Raw genomic sequence first — 21,345 nt, forward strand, 5'->3', positions numbered from 1 at the left:
CATGCATACATCATGAACACTCACTGTGAATTGATCAGAATTAACACAGAAGTCCTCGGTCTAACATTACTTAACAGATAATATTATCCTGTCTGAACAGTACTTTAGAAACAAAAGCAAATTATGCATACAGACACGTATGCATTCTGATCATACCAAATCCTCTTAACAACAAATACCTCATTAAGAATTTATAAAATGTTCCTATATATATATATAAGATACCATGAGATATTAGTGTACACAATACACTGTTACATTTTGTCCTGTTTTGCCATTTCTTTACCTCACATCGTTTTGTTGTGTATTAACCAAATCAGATTCCAACACCACCGAGTACTCTTCTCTTACAATATGTCTGATTTCCGTTCGTGTAGGGCCTGTATATGGTTCACATGTGCAGTCATTTTATCTCAATGTGCTATTTTTGTCCAAAGAAAAAAAATCAGTTCAAAAGAAATGACCATAAAACAGACTTTTTGTACTCCCGGCACTATTCTTCACAGCTCTCATACCCATTTTGTAGTCTTTTGTAACTTCCTACGAAATCGGCAGTGCTGCTTTACACGCTCGGAAATTCCCGGTAATTTCTCGATTCCTTACTCGTGTTCATTACGATAAAGCCGCCCCGTTGATCCGATTTGCGGCTTGCTGCTCGCAAGGATGAGGGATTGCAGTGACAATAGCGGGAAATGACAAAAAGAAGCGCAGTTACGAGCTCTGAAAATAACAAACTAATGCGATTCTCTCTAAGGATGAGGGATTGGAGCTGCAGAGCGATGGACAATTGGGAAATTAATTACAGCCCCAGTACACAAACACTGTAGTTCACTGCTGACCAGGTTTGTGTTCTGAGGGTTCAACTTAATTCATACTGATCGCATACCACTCACACTGAAGAAAGACACAACACTCCGACCGAGCCGAGTGATTTCATTTGAATTTGACTGAGAACGGAAATCCAGCTCCACATGCTCTGATAATTGCCTTTTAAACATGCTAGGATCAATCACTAGTCTTTGATTGCTTTTACTCGTGCAACCCGAGTCAAGCCATTTTCTTACACTCCTAACATTTACGCAGTTGTGTAACAAGGCAGCAGGTCCATCTGTGTGACAGATTTGATGGGTGTGACACGAGTGATGTGTGAAGGCCTCCTACCTGCTGCTCTGTCCACATCTCGTCAACACCGGCTCAGTGTGAGGTGAGAGTGTGTTTATGTAAATGGGAGAGAGACAGAGAGAGAGAGAGAGAGAGAGAGAGCATGCAGTGAGGCCACAGAAACAGGCCTCTGTCAGAAATCTCAACCTACAGGAGTCAGCAATGCTTTCACACAGACGTACACTTGTATATGAAATGGATGTTAAAATACTATGGAAAAAACAACAACAGCTTGCTCGCTAAAAAGAAAAGTTAATACTTTGGCCACAATAGGAATAACAATGAATGACAATGAAAATGTTTGGGTTTTTACCCCTTACTGCAAGGGTTCGGTTCTAGCTCTAAAACACTGCTGGTCTTGAAACAAACCAAAAAAAAAAAAAAAAGGTTGTCTCACATGATTTTGGATGGAATAAATCATCATCATGGCAATCATGACAATGGCGGATTTCCTGACTGCCATTAAATATTAGAATGGACCGTGTGGCCAACAATGTAGCACTGCTAGCTATACAAAACATGCCAACAACAATATTACTACCATGAAACTCCTAACAGGCAGAAAGGGGAGAAAAAACTGAAAAGAAATAAAAATTCTCGTGTATGTCAGCAGATGAGACAGCATTTTATTATTTTTAATATTTTTATTTTTTACATTTTTAGAATTGCCTTTGGTCCTACCACTAACAAATTTATTTGATGACAAAACTTCTTAATATTTTTAATACGTAATATTTTGAGTTCTTTTATTTTATTTCTGCTGACGTTTTACAACATGAATACATAGTCATGCTGCCGGAAATTGATTTATCAGTGTCCCAATGTGTAGTGAGCCAGGGTCCTTACCAGTGCTCGAACTCATGTACACGGTATACTGATTCATGACCTAGGGAGCTGAACGAGATCAAAAACCATAAATGCTACAGGAAACTACAGATGTTAGCGCCTCTGCCTAATACTAACAGCTAATGCCAGATTTCATGCGACAAAAGGAAGTTCACCCTACCAGTTGCGTTGTTACAGTTTCACGAAACGTTTATTAGTTTTAGTTATACTGTTGTGCCCAAAAGTTTGCATACCCCTTGCAGAATCTGCTAAATCTGAATAATAATGATGATGAGTCTTTATTAATCACATATACACTACAGCACAGTGAAATTCTTTTCTTCGCATACCACAGCCTGTCAAGAAGTTGGGGTCAGAGCACAGGGTCAGCCATGATGCAGCGCCCATGGAGCAGAGAGGGTTAAGGGCCTTGCTTAAGGGCCCAACAGTGGCAGCTTGGCAGCGCTGGGGCTTGAACCCCCGACCTTCTGATCAGTAACCCAGAGTCTTAACCGCCAAGCCATCAGTGCCCTGTTATAGTGTTAACACACAGGATGATCGGTGTAAATTGTAAGTATTTGGTCTTCTGGGAGACGTGTAATCTTATTTAGCGTCTGAAGGGCAGTACTAAATGAAAAAAAAAAAAAAAGATCCTTCAACAAAATAATAAATTATATCTGTTGATCATCCTGTTCAAAAGTTTACACCCCCCTGGCTCTTAATGCATCAGGTTGCCTTCTTGAGCATCAGTGAATGTTTGCACGTTATGTAATAGTTGTGTACGAGTCCCTCAGGTGTCCTCAGTGTGAAAAGACGGATCTGAACATCATATAGCCGCTGTTGGAAAGGGGTCAAATATGCAGAAGATGCTGAAAAACCAAAGAATGTGCAGGACCTGGAGGATTTTTTCTGAAGAACAGTGGGCAGTTTAACTGCTCAGGACAAACAAGGGACTCATGAACAACCATCACAAATCATACACACAGTCGTGGATCATCCAGATGACGACACACAGTGTTAATAATCAAGGGTGTGTAAACTTTTGAACGGGGTAATTTTTATAAATTCAGGTATAATCTTGTCTTGTGGACTATATTTAAACATCTGTTATGTGAAATAGCTCATTCAGGACAGTAGTAAATGAACAACATGGGATTTTTATGATCCCCTTATTTTGTTAACAGTATAAAGATTTAGCAGATTCTGCAAGGGGTTTGCAAACTTTTGGGCACAACTGTATATAACCCTCATGTCACCCTTTCCTAATAAAATCATCATTGTATGTTCAAATACAATATTTTATGTTCTCATCAAAAACTTTGCAGGATTCTACAAAAAAAAAAAATATGGAGAGGGTGTGATACAGATACGTGGTTGACGAAGGAAACATTTTTGTGGGAACGCCCACACCTTGCACAAAGCCTAACTTCTGCAAGCGCTGGTCCGCTGCCAGAGCGAGGAGGAAAGGCCTGGGGTCTCCATGACATCCAAACATGCAAGAGTGAGGAGCGAATCTGGTCCAAGACACGCAGGAAATGTAATGCCAGACAGAAAGAAAGGAGTGACGCAGAGAGAAAGAGAGGAAAAGTATTCAGGTATCGGCTGGAGCTCCTGCCCTACTCCATCAGCTGCTTTTTCGATTGCATTTTCCCCAGCCCTGTTTTTGGGGGCCATGTGAGCTCTGTGAGATGGGAGATGAAAGAGGAGATGTTATGCTGGGAGTCTGTGATTACACTAGTGAATTGGGTTATCCATCATTTGAAATCTGTCTAGTAGCTCTTATAAGTACAGTAGCTGAGGAAAAATAGAAATACCCAGTGGTGACCCAGAAAAAGCCTTTCCACCTATATCTAATAAGCTCCTCTCAGGTAATATCCTGTATGCCACAAACCCTGGCGCATCGAGGCGCCGCTTTCTTGTCATCTGTAATCAAATAAACTGAAAAGCATTGCTTTGATGGGGCATATTTGCGATTATAGCGGTGGTAATAAGGAGGAGGTAAGAACATGCAATTTTCTTGAATTAAGATCAGTTTAATAGTCTTCCATAAAGACAGCACAAGCTCCACATGTACAATAATACCCTTTCATGAGAATACTGGAGTTATAATTCTGCCATGGCGTCCCTATGCTATAGGAAAGACCAATTACATGCTGACAGTAGCTGTTTCATGATGTATGTGTGTTTACAAACAATGTTAATACGACACCGTGTGTGTATACGTGTATGTGTGTGTGATCAGTGCAGTTGAAGGCCTGATTGTTGAGAGCCTGTAGAACAGATGCAAGAGAGGAAAAAAGAAATCGTGGCCTGCCTCACATTTGGTTTCTATTCATCTGGGCAGAAACACAAGCGGCTGTATTCTGCACCAACACGTCACTCGTATTTTTTTTTTTCCTTTTTTTTTTTCCTCTTCCTTTCATCTTCCTGCAGGAAGTTCATTAGAGTGAATATCACAGACTCATTTAAAGAACAATGAAGAAGCCGCTCTCGTGTGCGTGTGGCTTGTAATAAGGTCCTCCTCTGTTTCTCCACCGCTGATTGTGTGTGCACGTGTATGGACGTGTCCACAAGCATTTGTTTGTACAAGTGCACATATTAAGTTCTTAAGAGAGTGTGTGTGCGCGCATGCGTTTTTTAAAGCATTGCCTCACCTTTCGGGCTGTTTGCTTTTCTAAATGAATGTAATGGTGCAATCGTAGGATAAATTGCCTGCCTCACGCTCCATCTCCTTGTACACATCCCAGAGGGCCTTCTCCAAAGCGGGGCGAAAAAAATGAAAACAGGCGCACCAGATAATTCACTCGCTTTTGCCTTGCAGATACTACTTACTATCAGCATATAATATACCAGATAAGAGACAGCACTCTAAGAGCACAGGGTCTTTGTTCTTACTGAGAAGCTTCACAGAAAGCTATGAAATGAAACGGGAATGCACAAAGGAGTATTAAACATGTTTATCATAAAATATTTGAAACTACGAAAGCATTTACATTTGAAATATTTACATGTTTTAACACTTTATTTATGGAGCACATTTCCCCAAGCGAATGCTCAAGGATACTTTACAAAATAATTCGAGAGAACATACTGCAACAGAAAAGAAGGTGTAAACAAGCACAATAACAAACCACAAATGCAAATTATACAACAAAGAGAGACAATTATTATAAGGAATTATTATTACTACGAGTCCAAAAACTAGGGAATGGTAGTTTAATGAAAAATCAGGTTGCCCTTGTAGGAGCGCATTCAACCCCTGAGGTGTCAGGCAGCTCTAACCTGCTTGCAAAAATAGTGTGCTTGTTTAAAGTGGCAGCAAAAATGCCTCAAGCTGTGGTGGCATGCCCATCAGCACCTCGACAAGATTGCAACCAGCAAGTAGGTGCTTCAAAAAGAAGCGCACAATCAGCAAACTTGACACCACAGAAGGTGTGGCCATACACCCAGCAGCAGACCGACAGGATGCTAAAAACCAGCCAACCCATCGCCAGAAACCAAGCATGCCAGAGTGGCAGGAGATGGATGGAGAAAGAGCGCAAAGCAGGCAGGAAAAGTACAGAGGTGGGGACTGCCCCAACCACAGCGGTAGGTAAACTATCAAAAATTCAGGCTCAAAAACCTCCATTACGTGAAAACCCAGACATACTAACCTAAATCTAAATATGAGAGAGAGAGAGAGAGAGAGAGTAATATACACTCAGACACTTAATTCGTCCCTGAAGTGAGCCATTACAATTAGCTTAAGCTACACAAAGGCCATTAAGACTGGGTGCATGTTGACACACAGCATATATATAGTCCTATACCATTTCTCATATTCCCCAGAGCCTGATGAGAGGGGAGATTAAATACACATATGCACACACACTCTATAAGTGTGTGTAACCATCTCAAAGTGCTCATCTATCTACCAATGAATTATTAACAAAATGCTATTTAAGAGAAAGCACTGCGGATGCACTCAGTTTAATGGTGGCATAATTGAATTGAGAAAAAATAATAATAATAAAATCACTTTTGCTATTAACTTTTGATTCAGGGCTAATTAAAGAATGCAAACAGAGATAATGCAATGTGCCTGTGGTAATATTATGGGGAAACACTAATCTGTGAAAACTGAGGGTTATGCAAAATGGAACTGAGGAAAAAAAAAAAAAAACCCCAAAAAAAACAATGTTCATGTGGGAAAAGTTCTCCGTTGCTAATAATAAATACAATTTACTTACATACTTAGTTGACATTTTCTATACTTTCACCATATAGGTGGAGTGGAGAAGAAGGTTTGGGTGAATTCTAAGAATATAAAAAGGAAGAGAATTGGCTAGATTGGACTGGATGGATAAAGAGATGGAGAAGGACTGCGGAGGAGGATTGGACAGATGGGGGGGGACAGAAGAGGTTTGGATGGCTGGGACTATGGAGGAGTAGTGGATGGATGGGACTATGGAAGACGACTGGATAAATGGGGAGATAATAGAGGATTGTATAGATAGGAAGATGGAGAAGGTTTGGATCGATGGAATGATGGAGTAGTGGGTGGGTGAGATTATGGAGGAGGAATGGGTGAACTGGACAATGGAGGAAGATTGGATAGATTTGATGATGGAGGACTGGATAGATGAGAGTATGAAGGAAGAGTGGAGGAGGAAACTATCGAGAAAGAATGGAGGGATGGGATGATTGGAAGTGTAGGATATGATTGGGTCAAGGAAAGACTTGAAGGATGGAGAAGGATTGGATGGACAGACTGGAGAGACGGAAAGCTGGAGGAGGATTGAACGGATGAGAAGATGAAGGATTGAATAGCCGATAATGATTCGGGCATGATGTTATTGAACTGTACGTCACTGCACGTTTTGCACAACAATGATGTCACTACCAAAAGAAATGATGATGGTGATGAGGGTGATGCAGCAGCGAAAAACGAGTGATGTTGACATCAGCACTACAGCTGGGAGGAATGAATGCAGATGTATGAAGTATGTTTGTGTCTGAGGGATTACTGCTTCACTCTCTCTCTCTCTCTCTCTCTCTCTCTCTCTCTGCCTAACAGCAACTAAACCCACAACATAAACAGCTTCACACACAGATGAAAGCCATGACCTGAAAGGTACCTGCGGCTTATAATCCAATTTCAGCACCATGCAAAGTCAGGTGGAAGTGGATTTAGAAGAGAGAGAAGGAAAAGAAGTTGAGCGCCAGGGAGAGAGAGAGCGAGAGAGAGAGAGAGGGAAAAACACCTTGCTGTGCATCTCTATATATGAACAACTTTTAACAGTTCTCAACAGCCAAAATCTCTGGAGCGAGAGATATCCCCCTCTTTCCCCTTCTCTCCCTCACTCTCTCGGCTTACAGCGGCAGCTTAGAGAATATAGCTCTAATGGGAGCAGCCGTCAATCAAGCCGGTGCGTATCACAGTGGTGAGGGTTTGCTTTTCGCTTCCCAAATCTCAATCAGCATGGCACCTGTCAGTTCAGTGCACGCTGAGCATGCTCTAGTCTGCTCTCCTGCACCTGAGTCCTGTAGAGGTTCAGGTCTACCCTGTCGATTGCCTGTCTAAAAAAACAGAAACAAAAACAAAACAGGTCATTCATGATTATAGACTACTTTGTGAAATAAGCCAAATACATGTATAATGTAGAAGTCTGTCCACTCTAATGAACAGAACTGAAGAAATAACAGCAAGGTAAAGTCAAAGAATATATTTCGGGATACTGTTATAGTGTAACCAGGCAACATTTCCAAGTATATATGAGAGAGAAAGAAAGAGAGAGAGATCCAATTGTGCGAGAGAAAGAGAACAATAGAACGAGGCTGGTGAGGGAACAACTGTTTATCGCGTCTGTAACGTAGGTGAGAACAGGAACTAACTTGTCTCTCGGATATTCCACAACATTAACTCTAATTATAAACCATTAAAATGTTCAAAGTTTCATTCATTACTATAAAGTATGCATTGTAATTGCTGACGAATCGCTGTGCTAGAAGCAGAATGACGCACTCAGACCTCTAGTACATAGAGCGTTCAGCAGAAGAGACGAATACAGGCAGTAATAAACACAGTGGTGTGCGTGTCTCCCATGGAGTGGCAGTAAAGCCGGAGAGCGTGTAAGGGGTCTGGGTTTACAAGTTTGCACCGCAGCTTCCACACACATTACGAGCACCGGAGCCCAGGTTCTCTCTGTTCTACTGCCGCAGTGACCTTCTGATTGGGACTCGCACAGAGCCGGATGGACCTGACTCAGGATTTCACTTCTAGATTGGCTGTGTTTGTACAGCTGTGGGCTGGTTGCAGCAGACTTGTTTTCTGTGTTTTCACTAATCTGCTGGACCTCAGACTGGGGGCTGGACCTCCTCAGCACAATCTGAGGTTAATGGGCCTGGAAACATTTTTGGCAAAGTGAAAAGAGCCTTTTATTGATTTTGGAGCCATGGGTTGTGCCGTGGGAGTAAAATAAAAATGCGCACACACACACACACACACACACTCACACGGTAACGACTGGCCGTACATGTGCTTTTAAAAGAATGGGCCGGTTCAATTTCCCGTCTCTAACCCATCACTTGAGTTGGTATTCCATGACTTCAAAACACATCTCCGTGGCTTTAATCCACATCCAAAAAATAATCGTGGCACCGCATCACTTTTCATCGCCAGCTGATCAATAATGTGCTTATTGTCTCTGTACCCAATGTAGGCCCCGAAGGCTTAAACTTAAGCTCGGCTCATTCAAAAGCCTTTCATTCTCATGTTTATTTGCTGGAAAATAGAAACAAAAATTGAACTCACATGATCCCTTGTCCTGACTCACTTTTCTCTCTAACAACCTATTGTTGTGCACTCCCACCCACATCACATGCTAGTCACTGGATAGCTTCTCAGACTTCATGTTCCCGTGCTAAAAGATTGGCTCACTTCTTTTTATAAATACATATATTTATCCGCAATGACTCAATGGTTGGAAGGTATTCCAAGCAGGGCATCACAAATAAGCAGATTAAAAAAAGGGTTCTGTTGTGTGCACATGTCTGGCTGTGGATATTTGTAGCCGCACGATTGATCTATTTAGATGAGAAAAGAACTCGGGATGCTGGCTTGGACTACCGTCATAAAATCCTGATAGTCATGCCTCTGAAATGTGCTGACTAGTACAATGCACATGAGTGACCACACGTAGCGGAGATTTGATTAATATAATTAACAGGATTTAGCACTTCAAAAAATCATTATAAAGCCTTATTTGATACCAAGTCATCGTGCATTCCGCAGTCTCTATAATATAGAGTTGCGTGCAAAAGTTTGCGCACCCTTTATGTAAAATAAGAATTATTCAACAAGGCATTTAGGGTGCTGGCATACACACAGGTGAAATAGCTGGAGATAAGGCATTAACACTGGTGATATTAGTTCAAAATCTTGCATTTCACTTTGGGAACATGCTTTTTTTTATTTTTATTAACTTGTCACATTTTTATCTCTTTTGGACAGTATTTATATCCTCTCTCTCAGCCGTAATATTCGCTGAACCTGAAAGAGCTGTTCCAAAATGTGTTTTTCACTTCACGCCAATTTCCTGTTCACTATTCATAAACAGTGGGGATACAAACTTTTGCACTCAACCGTAACTAATTCCACCTCTCTGTATCTGTCAGAGGAAATGCATGACAAAATGCATTTTAGTCACCGCCTGCCCACACACCTTCAGACAGGAGGTTCTTGTCTCCATGTTATGTCCATTATAACTGCACGATAGGACAATATAATATCGACATTGTGATCAATTATGCCACAATAAGCTTTTTCGACATTGTGGATATTGTGATATATATATATATATATATATATATATATATATATATATATATATATATATATATATAGAGAGAGAGAGAGAGAGAGAGAGAGAGAGAGAGAGAGATACACACACAAATTTATTTGCAAACCATCTGGAAGCAGCTGATTTGACATAAAAATCTGTACTTAAAATTGTAAAAGTGTTCAAATTGACAGATCTGTTTCTCTTTTTCAGTGTTAAATACTTTTTATAAATAATTATGTTTTTAATACATTTAGTTTTGTAAACATTATATAAATCAACTTGTGTTTTTCTACACAATACTGCTGTACTGCTGGCAGTGATGCAGGTCATGCATCATAGAAACGCCATGGAGAACTGTGTTATGATATTTTTGTCAGATCGCGCACCCCTAACGTCCACGGTACGAAAACATTTACTTTTGTGTTGCGTGTACAAGAATAACCACTTCAGCCCTGTTTACTTTTTCCACTCTGCTTTGGGAATATTCGCACCGATCAACTTCTGACTCTGAACTTGGTGAAAGCCATATGTATCCATTTATTATGGAGAGTCAACATTCGCTTGTGGTTAAAAGCTTTTTATAGCAGGACTCTGACACCATGAAATTTCCATTAGCTTTCATTTGCAAAAGCAAAAAGGTTGTTTGCCTCGATTCACTGATGAAGGCAGGCTGATTGAGGTGCTGAGAAACTGAAATGCTTTCAGATTGCAGACAAAATGCATTATGGCATTTCTGTAGATTGCAGGCCTTGGAGCTGAATAAAGAAAGAAAGTGGGGAATTAATTCCATGGCCACAATGATAAATATTACAGCAAATTTCACAGAGTCTTCGTCTGAAGTGAAATGCAAAGCATAAAAGTTGCTGCCTTTTTTTTTTTTTTCTTGCAAAGATAAGATGCCCTCAGTTCTCATTACTTCTTACAACATGTACACGTAACATGTCTTATACACATACATGTGCAAATTATCCAGAAGCAGGGCAATTTCTTAGAGAACTGGTGTTGCTGAGAAACTGGAGCTTGAGGTTTTAAAATTATAAACAATGCTAAGTTAAAGTGATCTCCATATTTACAGTATTGTGCAAAGGTCTTAGGTACATAAAAAGAAATGCTGTAGGGTAAAGATGCCTTCAAAAATAATGAAATTAAATATTTCTATATATTAAAAAAAAATACCATGAAGAGCAATAAACAGTAATAAATGAAACAGTCAATATTTGGTATGACGACCCTTTGCTTAAAAAATTAGTAGTCTCAGGTACTAGTAATGAGTGCAGTTTTATAAGGAAATGAGCTGTAAGTTTTATTGAGCATCTTGCAGAACCAGTCACGGTTCTTCTGGAGACTTTGACTGTCGCTCTCGCTTCTTATTTTTGCAGCAAAACCCAGCAGCCTTCATTGTGTTTTTTTGTCCGAAAAGTGTCTCTTACGTAATAGACTGTTTTCTTTAATGGCATACAAACATTTTTTCTAACATTTAATTTTGTGCTGGAAAACTAATGTTTGGGAGAAGTCATAAAATTAAAAAAAAAAATAAATCTAAAAACAAAGTTTGTACTGAAACCAAATCGGGTGCCCAAGACTTTTGCACAGTAGTGCATATTTGTGTGAGGACTGACTATGCTTTTTGCAAAAGGGAGAAAAAGAAAAAGAGAGAGAGAGAGAGAGAGAGAGAGAGAGACTGTTATCATCTTCCCCCCGTAAGGATGGTACTATCCATGTTGCTATAAATAGGCCGCTGTTGGCATTAAGAGAGAATGAGACGATGATTGTGAATTCAGCGGAGGAGACAAAAGCAGCCGTTTATCACACACTCCAAAGCAGCAGCCAGTGCAGTGTGCCAGCTAGTAGCTGCCGAGGACGAGCACACCCAGAACAAAGCGCTGGAAATAAAACGGGCTTCACTCGCTTTTTCCCTCTTGAAAGAAGAGGAGGGACAATACGCTATAGTAAACGTTCTGGTTCTTTTGCACCTTATCTGAGAGTCATGTCTTCCACTTAATCATGCATTTAAATAATACACGTGCCTCACATTCAGTGTTAGTGAGAAACGTATAGAGCTGTTGTGAGCGCAAATCCTAGGACTGTCAAAGAGCGAAGGAACAAGCCCAATGAAGCAGTTTAAACAAGAAATGAACCAATCAATGATCCCACATTCGGTTGTTATTTTCATTGACATGTGACACATATTGACACAAAGTATTTGTGCTGAAATGAGGCTTCTTGCTAGGGGACCAAGAGTACCAAACAGGGACATATGGGTGGAGCTAGAAATAGTGCAAACCACTGACTGGTCTAAACCAATCATCACAAAATTGTCAGGCAACTGCTAGACAATCTGTCACAAAATCTTCACTGGGTGCAATGGGAAAGCCAGAAAGTTCAGACTGATTTCCTGTTTAATGTCTCACGTAAATCCAAAAAAAAAAAACCCAAAAAGTTGTTAATCGATGTTAGAATTCTGCAATCAGTGATTTCTACTATAATGCATGCACGACCTACGTCTCTTTGCATACTCATAAATGATTATAGGAGCATACATAACACTTTAAATCATAAATATACGGTACGACTTTAAGAAAACAATTATAAGTCTGCTCAAAGGAACACTGTAGTGTCTAATGCACTTAGGTATTATAATGCATTGTGTGGCCTGCCATTATATACTTATATACTCATGCTTTATTTAGTGCTGCATGTAACTATAACAACCTATGAGTATTACAGGCTTAGGCTACTGCAGGTGTTACAAGATATTGGGTGTGCTACATAACATGTTATAAATACATTTATACTGCCTTGTTAATGCAGAATTCACAGGAAATATAACTCATGTTCTTACATCATGTTGAAAATACTGTCACCACACCGCAACCTACAGAAATCTCCTCCTACTGTAACCTTCATGAGATCGTGCAGCCACAGGGGTTAACCATCGACCATTAGCATCTCCCTGCTATCCCCAGAGATATCGACACCCAGATTAAGCAGGTTATTGAGTGGCTGCATAGTGTCATGGAGTCACATGGACTTGAGGTCACGCCACAGGGGAAGGACTGCGCTGAAAGATCCACGTCGCAGTGGGAGGGGGAGGAGGAGGGGCTACTGGTGAGACTCGCAGCATGCCATCTCGCGCTGTGGATAGTGAAAGGTCACGTAGCAAGTGGCGGTTGTCAATCATTAGCTCGATACGATTACACTCGATGAGGTAATTATCAGCTGGCTAAGCAACTGTGCTGAGAGTTAGTAAAGCTGTCCCATCGCGCTTCATTCACCATCGCCGACGCTAAATCACACACACAGACGTCGTAATGAAAAATCTTTGAGCAAGCTAAAGGTCTTAAAATAGACACTGGAGAGTTGTGGGGGAAAAACACTGTCATGACACAGTGGTGTGCACAGCTATGTAAGAGATAATGAAGCAACAGGAGAAAACTGGATTTTAAATGTTTTTAAATTAAATGCTGATGTAGCTGCGGAGGAAAGCGGAATGACAGAATCCTTTTCAGTGGGGAATAAATGATTAGCAGTGCCTCAGGAAGATAAAGAATCTGTTTGGTTTGGGGTTTTTTTTAAGGCTGAAAACAAGCACAATAACTTTTCAGCCTGAGGTCGCAGAGAAGTGCAACATTAAAGTTTTAACAGCAACATCTATAACACAAGGCAAGCACATTTACTTTTTTCATGGCACCAGGAAGAAAACTATGGGTGGGGTGGGGGGGGGGACATCTGTTTTGTTCTTAACATGGCACAATCTCATTGTATATGGATGACTTTGCCCTTCCCAGATGACACAGATGGATTTCCAGAGATTGGCTGTGTGCTGCACAGACTGAGATGGAGACAGGATTTGACATGATCCGCTATAATAAAGGAGGCTTCTAGTTATTAAATTTTCGCACCTTGAGCATTATTGATGATTTTCCTTCACTGTAAGACCTGCCACTGGGACATGTTGGTGAAACATTATTATTGCATTTGACTTTTGCTTTTCCACGGTGAGGGAGAGATTAAGTCGTACACTAGAGGACACGTGAGCATATACAGGATCATTTTCAAATGCACAACAAGCAGCTGGATCTTACCGGACAGGTGTAATGCTGAGCTTCATGATACTACTTTCTACCCAGGGCACCTGATTTCAAAAACACCAGCACAGCTTCATCCTTGAACACAGAGAGAGTCTAAGTATCGCCCCCTACCTGTCCGAAGATAGTGGTCCTCCGTTGCGTGGCTTGTTGACTTGGGCGTAGAGACTCTCTAGGCCCTGATCTCTGGGACTGTGTGGCCTCTGGTCCTGGTTCAGGCTCTGGCTGCTGTCCATGGACGAGTCGAGTGAGCCGATGCCTGCGTAGGTGTGTTCCTCATCAGAGCTGAAAGCTCGGGTCACGTCTTGAATCTCGGCATAGTCTCTCTCCCTGGCCTGTCGCTCCCGCAGCTCCCTTTTCTTGGCCTGGATCCTGCAAACACACACAGTACATAACATTGTTGCATTCTCTGATCTGTACTTAGACAAAGTAGAACATGTGGATAGGCAATTATCCATCATGGTGGGCCATGACGTTTTTAGTTGATTTTTTTATTTTAAGTTTTGCTATTTTTTCATCAGATCTAACTCAGCCAATGAAAGGGTTGTTGATTATCTCATTAGTTGTTGATTATCTCATCAGGTATAGTGGGGCTTGTGAACCCACTGTTAGGAGATGAACAGCAAATCAATCATTTCAAACTGAAATGAGTAGAGAGAAATGATCAGAAAACAGATGAAATAATTGCCGGTTTTAACCGAGGATCAGACTGCCAGAGTTTAGCTACTAAATCCTAAAAAAAACATCTGCCCTATGAAACATCAAAAACCCTGCAAATATGAAGTGCAGTTCTAAGAGATAAAGAACCTTAGGTATATGATCAGTGTTTTTTGTCATCACTCCCTGCTGTGTTGATGTTTGCCTGAGTTCAGAGCTCCTACCGGGTTAATAGACTGCTCAGACACCACCCTCCCTTCCTGTGTTTACCTTGGACCCTTACCCCTATTACGACGGCCTGCTCAATGGAACCTTGAGACAAAATTCTTTCAAGAACCTCCAGTGGGAGAACATTTCAATCAGCTTTCTGCAGAGGTTAAGCCCTTTCTCCTCAGAGTGCCTCTCCTGCTGCTTCCTCTTAGAGAGCAGAGTCAGAGCAGGCCTGCTACGGCTGACGTCGTACAGAGCTGCTAAAACAGCCAGTGGGAGATCTTCCGGACAGGAGTGGAGCAATACGTCCTGTAGGCGTCTTCCCAAATGGCAGGAAAACTGGGGCCTCTCTGATCTTTCTCCAGCTGCCACTTCGCATATTTTCCTCAACTGCATGCTGTTTGTTTTTTCCCTCCATAAAGAAACCAGTTTACTGAGGACAAATTTGATCTGAGGTGAATGATGTAATTTCATTTAATTATTTTGGATTAAAGCGTGTGAGCGTGTTTGGGAACATATCTGTGTTGGGATGCGGGCATCTCCTGGAATAGGAATGCATTCAGGGTAAGCCCCCTATAGCGTGACCCATGGCACACACATCCTGTCCACGTTATTAGAGCCAAATGAGCTTTAACGATGTGTCTGTTTCTCAGCTTCAGTTTCCCACCGCGCCCCCCCCAATCCACACTACTGTGAGTGCCTTGTTTCACCAGCACCCCAGGTCGCAGTTGACCTCTGCCTTTTGCCAGCTGCCCATCACGACTCTGACTGACGGCTCCATGTAGCAATCTTTGGGCCAACTACGGGTTACCCTGGGAAGAAAAATTAGATGTTTCCACAGTTTCTCATAAGCGCAATCTAATTTCCCAACAATGAACATTCTCTCTCCGTGACAGCCTAATACAATTACAATGCCATTTACTGTAGCTTCATTTTGTTCCCTTTCTCGCCTGTGCAAATCTAAGTCTGGAGAGGACTGTGTGAGAACTGCGTACTTATCCGTGTCATGTGCAGTTAATAGCCTAGTGGTAATGAGAAAAACTGCTGGGGTTTGTAAAACCAATAATGCCATTGTAAACCCAAATCTTCCGACTTCGCACAAACAAGCATTTTTCTTAATCAAACTCTTGGCTTGAAATCTCGAAAGAAATCCACACTTTGGAACATGCTGGTTTTAGGCTGTTGATTTAATATCAGGGACATGAACATGGTGAAACGCGAGAGGACAGCGAGGTCAGCCCACCTGCCGTCTGCTCAGAAACTGATGTCACCTCGCTGCCCGGAACGTCTCTGCTCAGTGTTATGGCAGGTTTTACAGAAACCCAATAGCAAATCCATCCCTCTGGCAGACTGCACATAATAGACAGATAGAATCTGCTATGGCACTGTATGTCTCAATGAGATAATGTCCAGTATGAGTGAAAGCACCAGGCCATACCTGGCCCTGTGGTGATACACCAAGATAGCCAATAGACAAGAAGAGGTAAAACTGCTATTTGCCAACAATGCCATTGCTTTTCTAGCTGCTTTACCTAGGGTACTGGGGAAAAACTTGGTTTAATATGCGTTGTTGCTGCACTCAAATATTAGTTACATTCAACATTGGTCTTGCTGGCCCGTAACTTTGAAATGGCTACCACTGAGAAGGACCATTGTATGGGATGTGTCAGAACAAGATTTATTTTACACAAGCAATGATAAATTAATTTCCGGTACGGTATTGCTGCTTAAACGGTACTCCCTCAAGCATACTTCCTTTTGTGCTTTCCTCCTGTAAGAATTTAACTTGCGGAAATGATCGTAGCATACATTCAAAAAGCACTAATTGGGCATTAAGGACCCTGTTTGTACCTTAAATGAGCCGTTACACTGGATTCACAAGAAATGTACCTTTACCTTTTCTGAGAGGGTTTGTGTGTATGTGCTCCTATAAGGGCATGTTTTACATTTGTGGACTGCCATCCATCATTACTGTAGACTGATACCGTAGGTACTCGGGAAATGCATTCAGGACGGGTCTACTTGTGCGCTTAAGTGTTTGTATGTGTGGATATGAGCTCGGGCTAGCTTGGTGAGAGTCCACTGTCTCTTGTTTACTTCATTACACAATTAATGGCCTGTTGTGGCGTTAGTTCAAAAGACAGAAGTGGATAAACTGAACATGATTACTGCTCTGTCAATTTCTCTCTGTCCCTCAATGAGTGAAGGCCATCAAATACTCCTGGTGTTTCATGTGGCAATGGTCCAGAATCATTACCCACCCACATTCAAAGATAATTAGTGCCAACTGCTCCACTGTGTACGAGTGTGTGTGAGAGTGAGAGAAGAATATGCTTATTTCCTCTGTGTGTGTGGGAATGCAGATGTGTGACCAATTAAGAGTTCGATGTTTTTATTAGCTTGCATATGCACTGCCCGTTGGTGTGTAGGTGTTCTGGCAGAAGAATGATGGTACTATTGCTGAAAGCTATGCCTACCATTATGTTTCTAGGTAACAGCCGAGAGAAAAAGAAACAGTCCCTAACACGTTGGCCTATATGTCTTCAGACAGCCATTAGAGCCTACATATGCACAAGATGTTATACATGTCTGCAACACCTCATTAAGAGCTGTCCAAGTACAGCCAAGTACCTTTCATATGGCTTCTTTATCAGAAGATTGGCTATCAGTATAACCCTTTCTCTGCCAAAACCACACTGTAATATTCTAAAAAATAAATGTTGCATAACCCAAAGATCTAAAAAAGGTTTCGTATGATAAATTACACATTTAACTTGTCTTGTGAGCGATTAACAAAAGTAGGAAAATAAAGCTCACTGGTGCTTGGAGTTGTGTTTGTAAAAATGGATGGGGGTGACGGGTGTTAGCCAGGAATGGCACTTTGGCTAGCCTGCGGTCCTTCCTTTCCTCACTGAATAAATCTCACTGCTTATCAAAACAACACAATTTGGCAAGCTACACAAGCACACTCCACCCGCAACACCTCCAACATGCTGAGATGATCAAAAGAGTGTGACAGATTGCTCCAACACAGAATGACACAATTATGCCCTTTGTATATTTTAAAGTCTGCTATAATTGTGTCAAGTACATATAGATGAGTGACAAATTAAAGGGAAAACCAGTGGCTCTGTTAGGCTGTGGGGTGCAAGTTATGTGCTGTATTTTGCTGGGATGGCTTGGATCCGCTTGTAGATGAGAGAATCACTGCAAATGAATAAGACAAAAATGTTCTTCTGATCACCTTTATCCTGAGATGAAACATTTCTATACTGACAGGTGTGGGCTATTCCAGGATGACCCCGCCCCCATCTACAGGGCACAAGGGCTCATTGAATGGTTTGATGTAAATCATATTCTATGGCACTCAATGGATCGTAACCCAGTTGAACACTTATGAGAGATTTTGGAATGATGTGTTAGACAGCGCTCTCCACCATCATCTTCATCAAACTGGGGGAAACATCTTTTGTAAGAGTAATGTTCATCCCTCCAGTACAGTTATAGAGACATAGACTCCGTGCCAAGGCACACTGAGGCTGTTCTGCCGTCTTGTGGTGGCGCTAAACATTTCTGGAGATACTATATGTTTGCTTCCCATTCATTTTAATTACCCACCTGTATATGCGAATGCAATATATTTAGCATAAATTATATGGTTTTATATGTACTTTAAACTAGTACTAATTTTATACTTGATTTTGACTAATTTGGGTGATAAATGATACTTGTAAGTGAACTTATTACAGTTTTGAGTTTATTTTCTCCAGATACACTTCCAACTAAGTACATTTTACAATTAGTGTACTTCTCTCAAACTGTACATATAATAAATCATATTAATCAAAAAATAAGAAAACAAACAAACAAAAAAAAACAATATAACCATAAGGCGACCCATCAGATGATGCCTGTGGTGTCAGAACTGCCCAGAGTGTAACAATTATAACCATTTGCAGGATATAAAAATCCTACAAACCACTTTAAGCCACAGGCTATCAATTCAATGACAAACACAATCAGGTCCACAATCAGCCTGTGTCGTCTGCCTTTGAACTCGGCATTCTAATTAGTCTAGTCAAACAGCAAAATGTTACAAAAGGCTCCTGAGCATAATGAGCTTCAGTAATTATTTTGTAACACAATTACTGCCACGGTACAGGAGGAATGATTGGCTGTGATAATGATTAACATGCATTAGTGCGTCAAATAAAGTATGAAAATATGTGCAGAGCTGTGGGCAGACTCGCAATTTTTTTTTTAATGCGGTTACAATTTATGTGGAGCAGAAATACTAGCAGAATTTCAGCTAAGAAATGTGTACTTTTTATGCAGCTAATTTGCTTTTCTGAAAAGAGGTATGAGAAATGTGCAAATTGACACATTAAAAAAAAACCAAGATAAAAAAAACAACAACAACAAAAAAAAAAACAACAGGAATATCAAGGACAAATTCTTTAATAAATCAAATCTTTACTACTGCTGACAACAACCATAAGCCAAAACTATATAAAAAATAAATAAATAAATAAACATACAAAAACCAAGGGTTCGGGTTAAACACCTCTTAAATATCCTAAAAATAGATGAATGCATACAGGCAGAAAAGACTCTAGAGGGACCAGTGGGAATCAGACACGCATTTATGAGCAGCCTTCCGGCTGGTGCGTGGGCCCCTAGGAAGAAAGGAAGCTGCTAGTTGCGATAGCGGGGCTAGTTGAAATAGGGCTGAGAATCAGAGGCGTCTCAGGCTGGCTACACTCAGGAAAAAGCCAAACAAACAAAAGGAAACCATAGGCTTAAGGAGCAGGAAACCAGGAGATGGACGAGTGCTAGCCGCTGATTAGCCGCAAAATGGAGCCGGGAAGATAAGAGCGCAGCTAATCTGCTAAACGGAAGACCATGTTTACCACTCTTAATTCTGTCCAGTGGTCAGTACTATGCTCTGAAACCAAGCATTTATATTCACAAATCCACAAACCTACATCCCGTTGTATTTGTTAACACACTGATACAGATGAGAGGATGTCATGCATATTGTTCTGTGGTTCCTGTCCTGGCTGGGTGGCTGCAAAACCCTAGAGGACTTCCTCAGAGATTGTGCCCTGAATGCGTTCCCCCCCCCCATCTCTAATTGGAGCTCTGCCATGGTGGTCCTTGCATTCAAAGCATTTTTAAAAAATCTAAAATCATGCAGGGGTCCATGAACCACCACAGGCATAAACAAAGCCCACCAGAAGAGTCGCTGTGCTGCTGATGAGGCACGGAAAGGCTGGCGGCTGGAGGACCGGCAGAGGACTGTGGGCAGCAGCTGCTTACAATTTACTCAATTGTGGCAAAACAAATGCTACTGATGCAGACACTCCATCATCCTCAGCCCACATCAAGCCCGATAGCACTCTGCCTGCTTTCAAAGCTTTCTTTTTTTTTTCTTATTTTTATTTTGCTCAGTGTTGCAGGGGGCTGTCATCCATACAGCAGTGACAGAAGAGGATTTAGGGAGCTTAAGTCATTCACAAATATAGCAATGTAAGCCCTAAAGCTCATGAGTTTCATGAACATCTTAGCAAGCAAGTACACTAAATCTGCTGCAGTGCTAGTATGATGGTTGATCCACTATACCTGTGGTGATTCTTTTTCAGGTATGGATTTGGTCCTGCTCGTCTTCGTGGAGTTTAGCGATCCCGACGAGCACCTAAGAGTGCTTCCACATATGCAGTGTTTAATCCGTTTTAACTGAACCCTGTTGTGTTTTGCCCCTCACAGTGGTTTCTTTAGTTAGGTGAGAACACAGTATTCACATTTGCTTGTGGACCACAATAACTAGTACGAGTGTGTCTGAGCAAGGATGTCTCGGTCCTCATGTTTTTTGGTTTGTTTAAATTGTGCGGTGTGAAAACAAACTAAACCAAATAGCAAAATGAGCCAAAAGTATCAATTTCCCATGGCAAACAGACTAATAGTTACCCGTAAACTACCTCCACTCTTACTACACCTACCATCACCTCGTCTAAAATATCAAGAGCCTGTAGAAACAGCCTTGTCCCTGTGGCGAGTGTAATCAATCACAGCTTTCGGCACTGGTTCACATGCAAACATGTACACATGTCTGTCCAACATGGGCTTCACTGTATAATAACTCAATATCACAAAAATACAGCAGCTATTGATTTTTTTTTTTATCTTATTTTTTTTTTTAAACAGCTGTCAGTCTCCCTAGTGCTTTGAATATCATGTTCACACTGTGGTGGCTGAGTAGATTATTATTGCTGGGACAATTTCCCTAAAGGACTCGCCTCTATTAAGTGGAGGAATAGTCAAGCATAGAGATGTTGGGGGCGGGAGGAAAGGAGAAAACAAATCTTGATTTAATTCAAGATGCAAACCCGAGAGACCTCCACAAACAAAATCCATATTAGTTTTTATATATATATATATATATATATATATATATATATATATATATATATATATATATATATGAACCTTCTTTAGAAAGGAACTATGGAAATAAATGAAGCTATGGGATGTGACAAATGTGTCTTTGATTGACTTGGGCATTGATTGTAGACACCGCGAGC

At 41.1% G+C, this 21,345-nt stretch overlaps 1 protein-coding gene across 5 annotated transcripts in view; it reads right to left on the minus strand.

The window, feature by feature from the left end:
- The window catches only part of pard3aa (par-3 family cell polarity regulator alpha, a), a 434,509-nt gene that overhangs the window by 83,023 nt on the left and 330,141 nt on the right, over nt 1-21,345 (minus strand). For 4 of the 5 annotated variants that reach the window (XM_053635967.1, XM_053635945.1, XM_053635955.1 and 1 more), the window contains one exon: nt 14,012-14,269. In XM_053635967.1, coding sequence (XP_053491942.1) covers nt 14,012-14,269 — 258 coding nt within the window. Of the gene's footprint in view, nt 1-4,874; nt 7,546-14,011; nt 14,270-21,345 lie in introns of those variants that run through there. The other variant, XM_053635960.1, reaches the window with a different exon arrangement.

This window comes from Ictalurus furcatus, chromosome 1 (genome assembly GCF_023375685.1).
Source record: "Ictalurus furcatus strain D&B chromosome 1, Billie_1.0, whole genome shotgun sequence".
Classification (NCBI taxonomy): domain Eukaryota; kingdom Metazoa; phylum Chordata; class Actinopteri; order Siluriformes; family Ictaluridae; genus Ictalurus; species Ictalurus furcatus.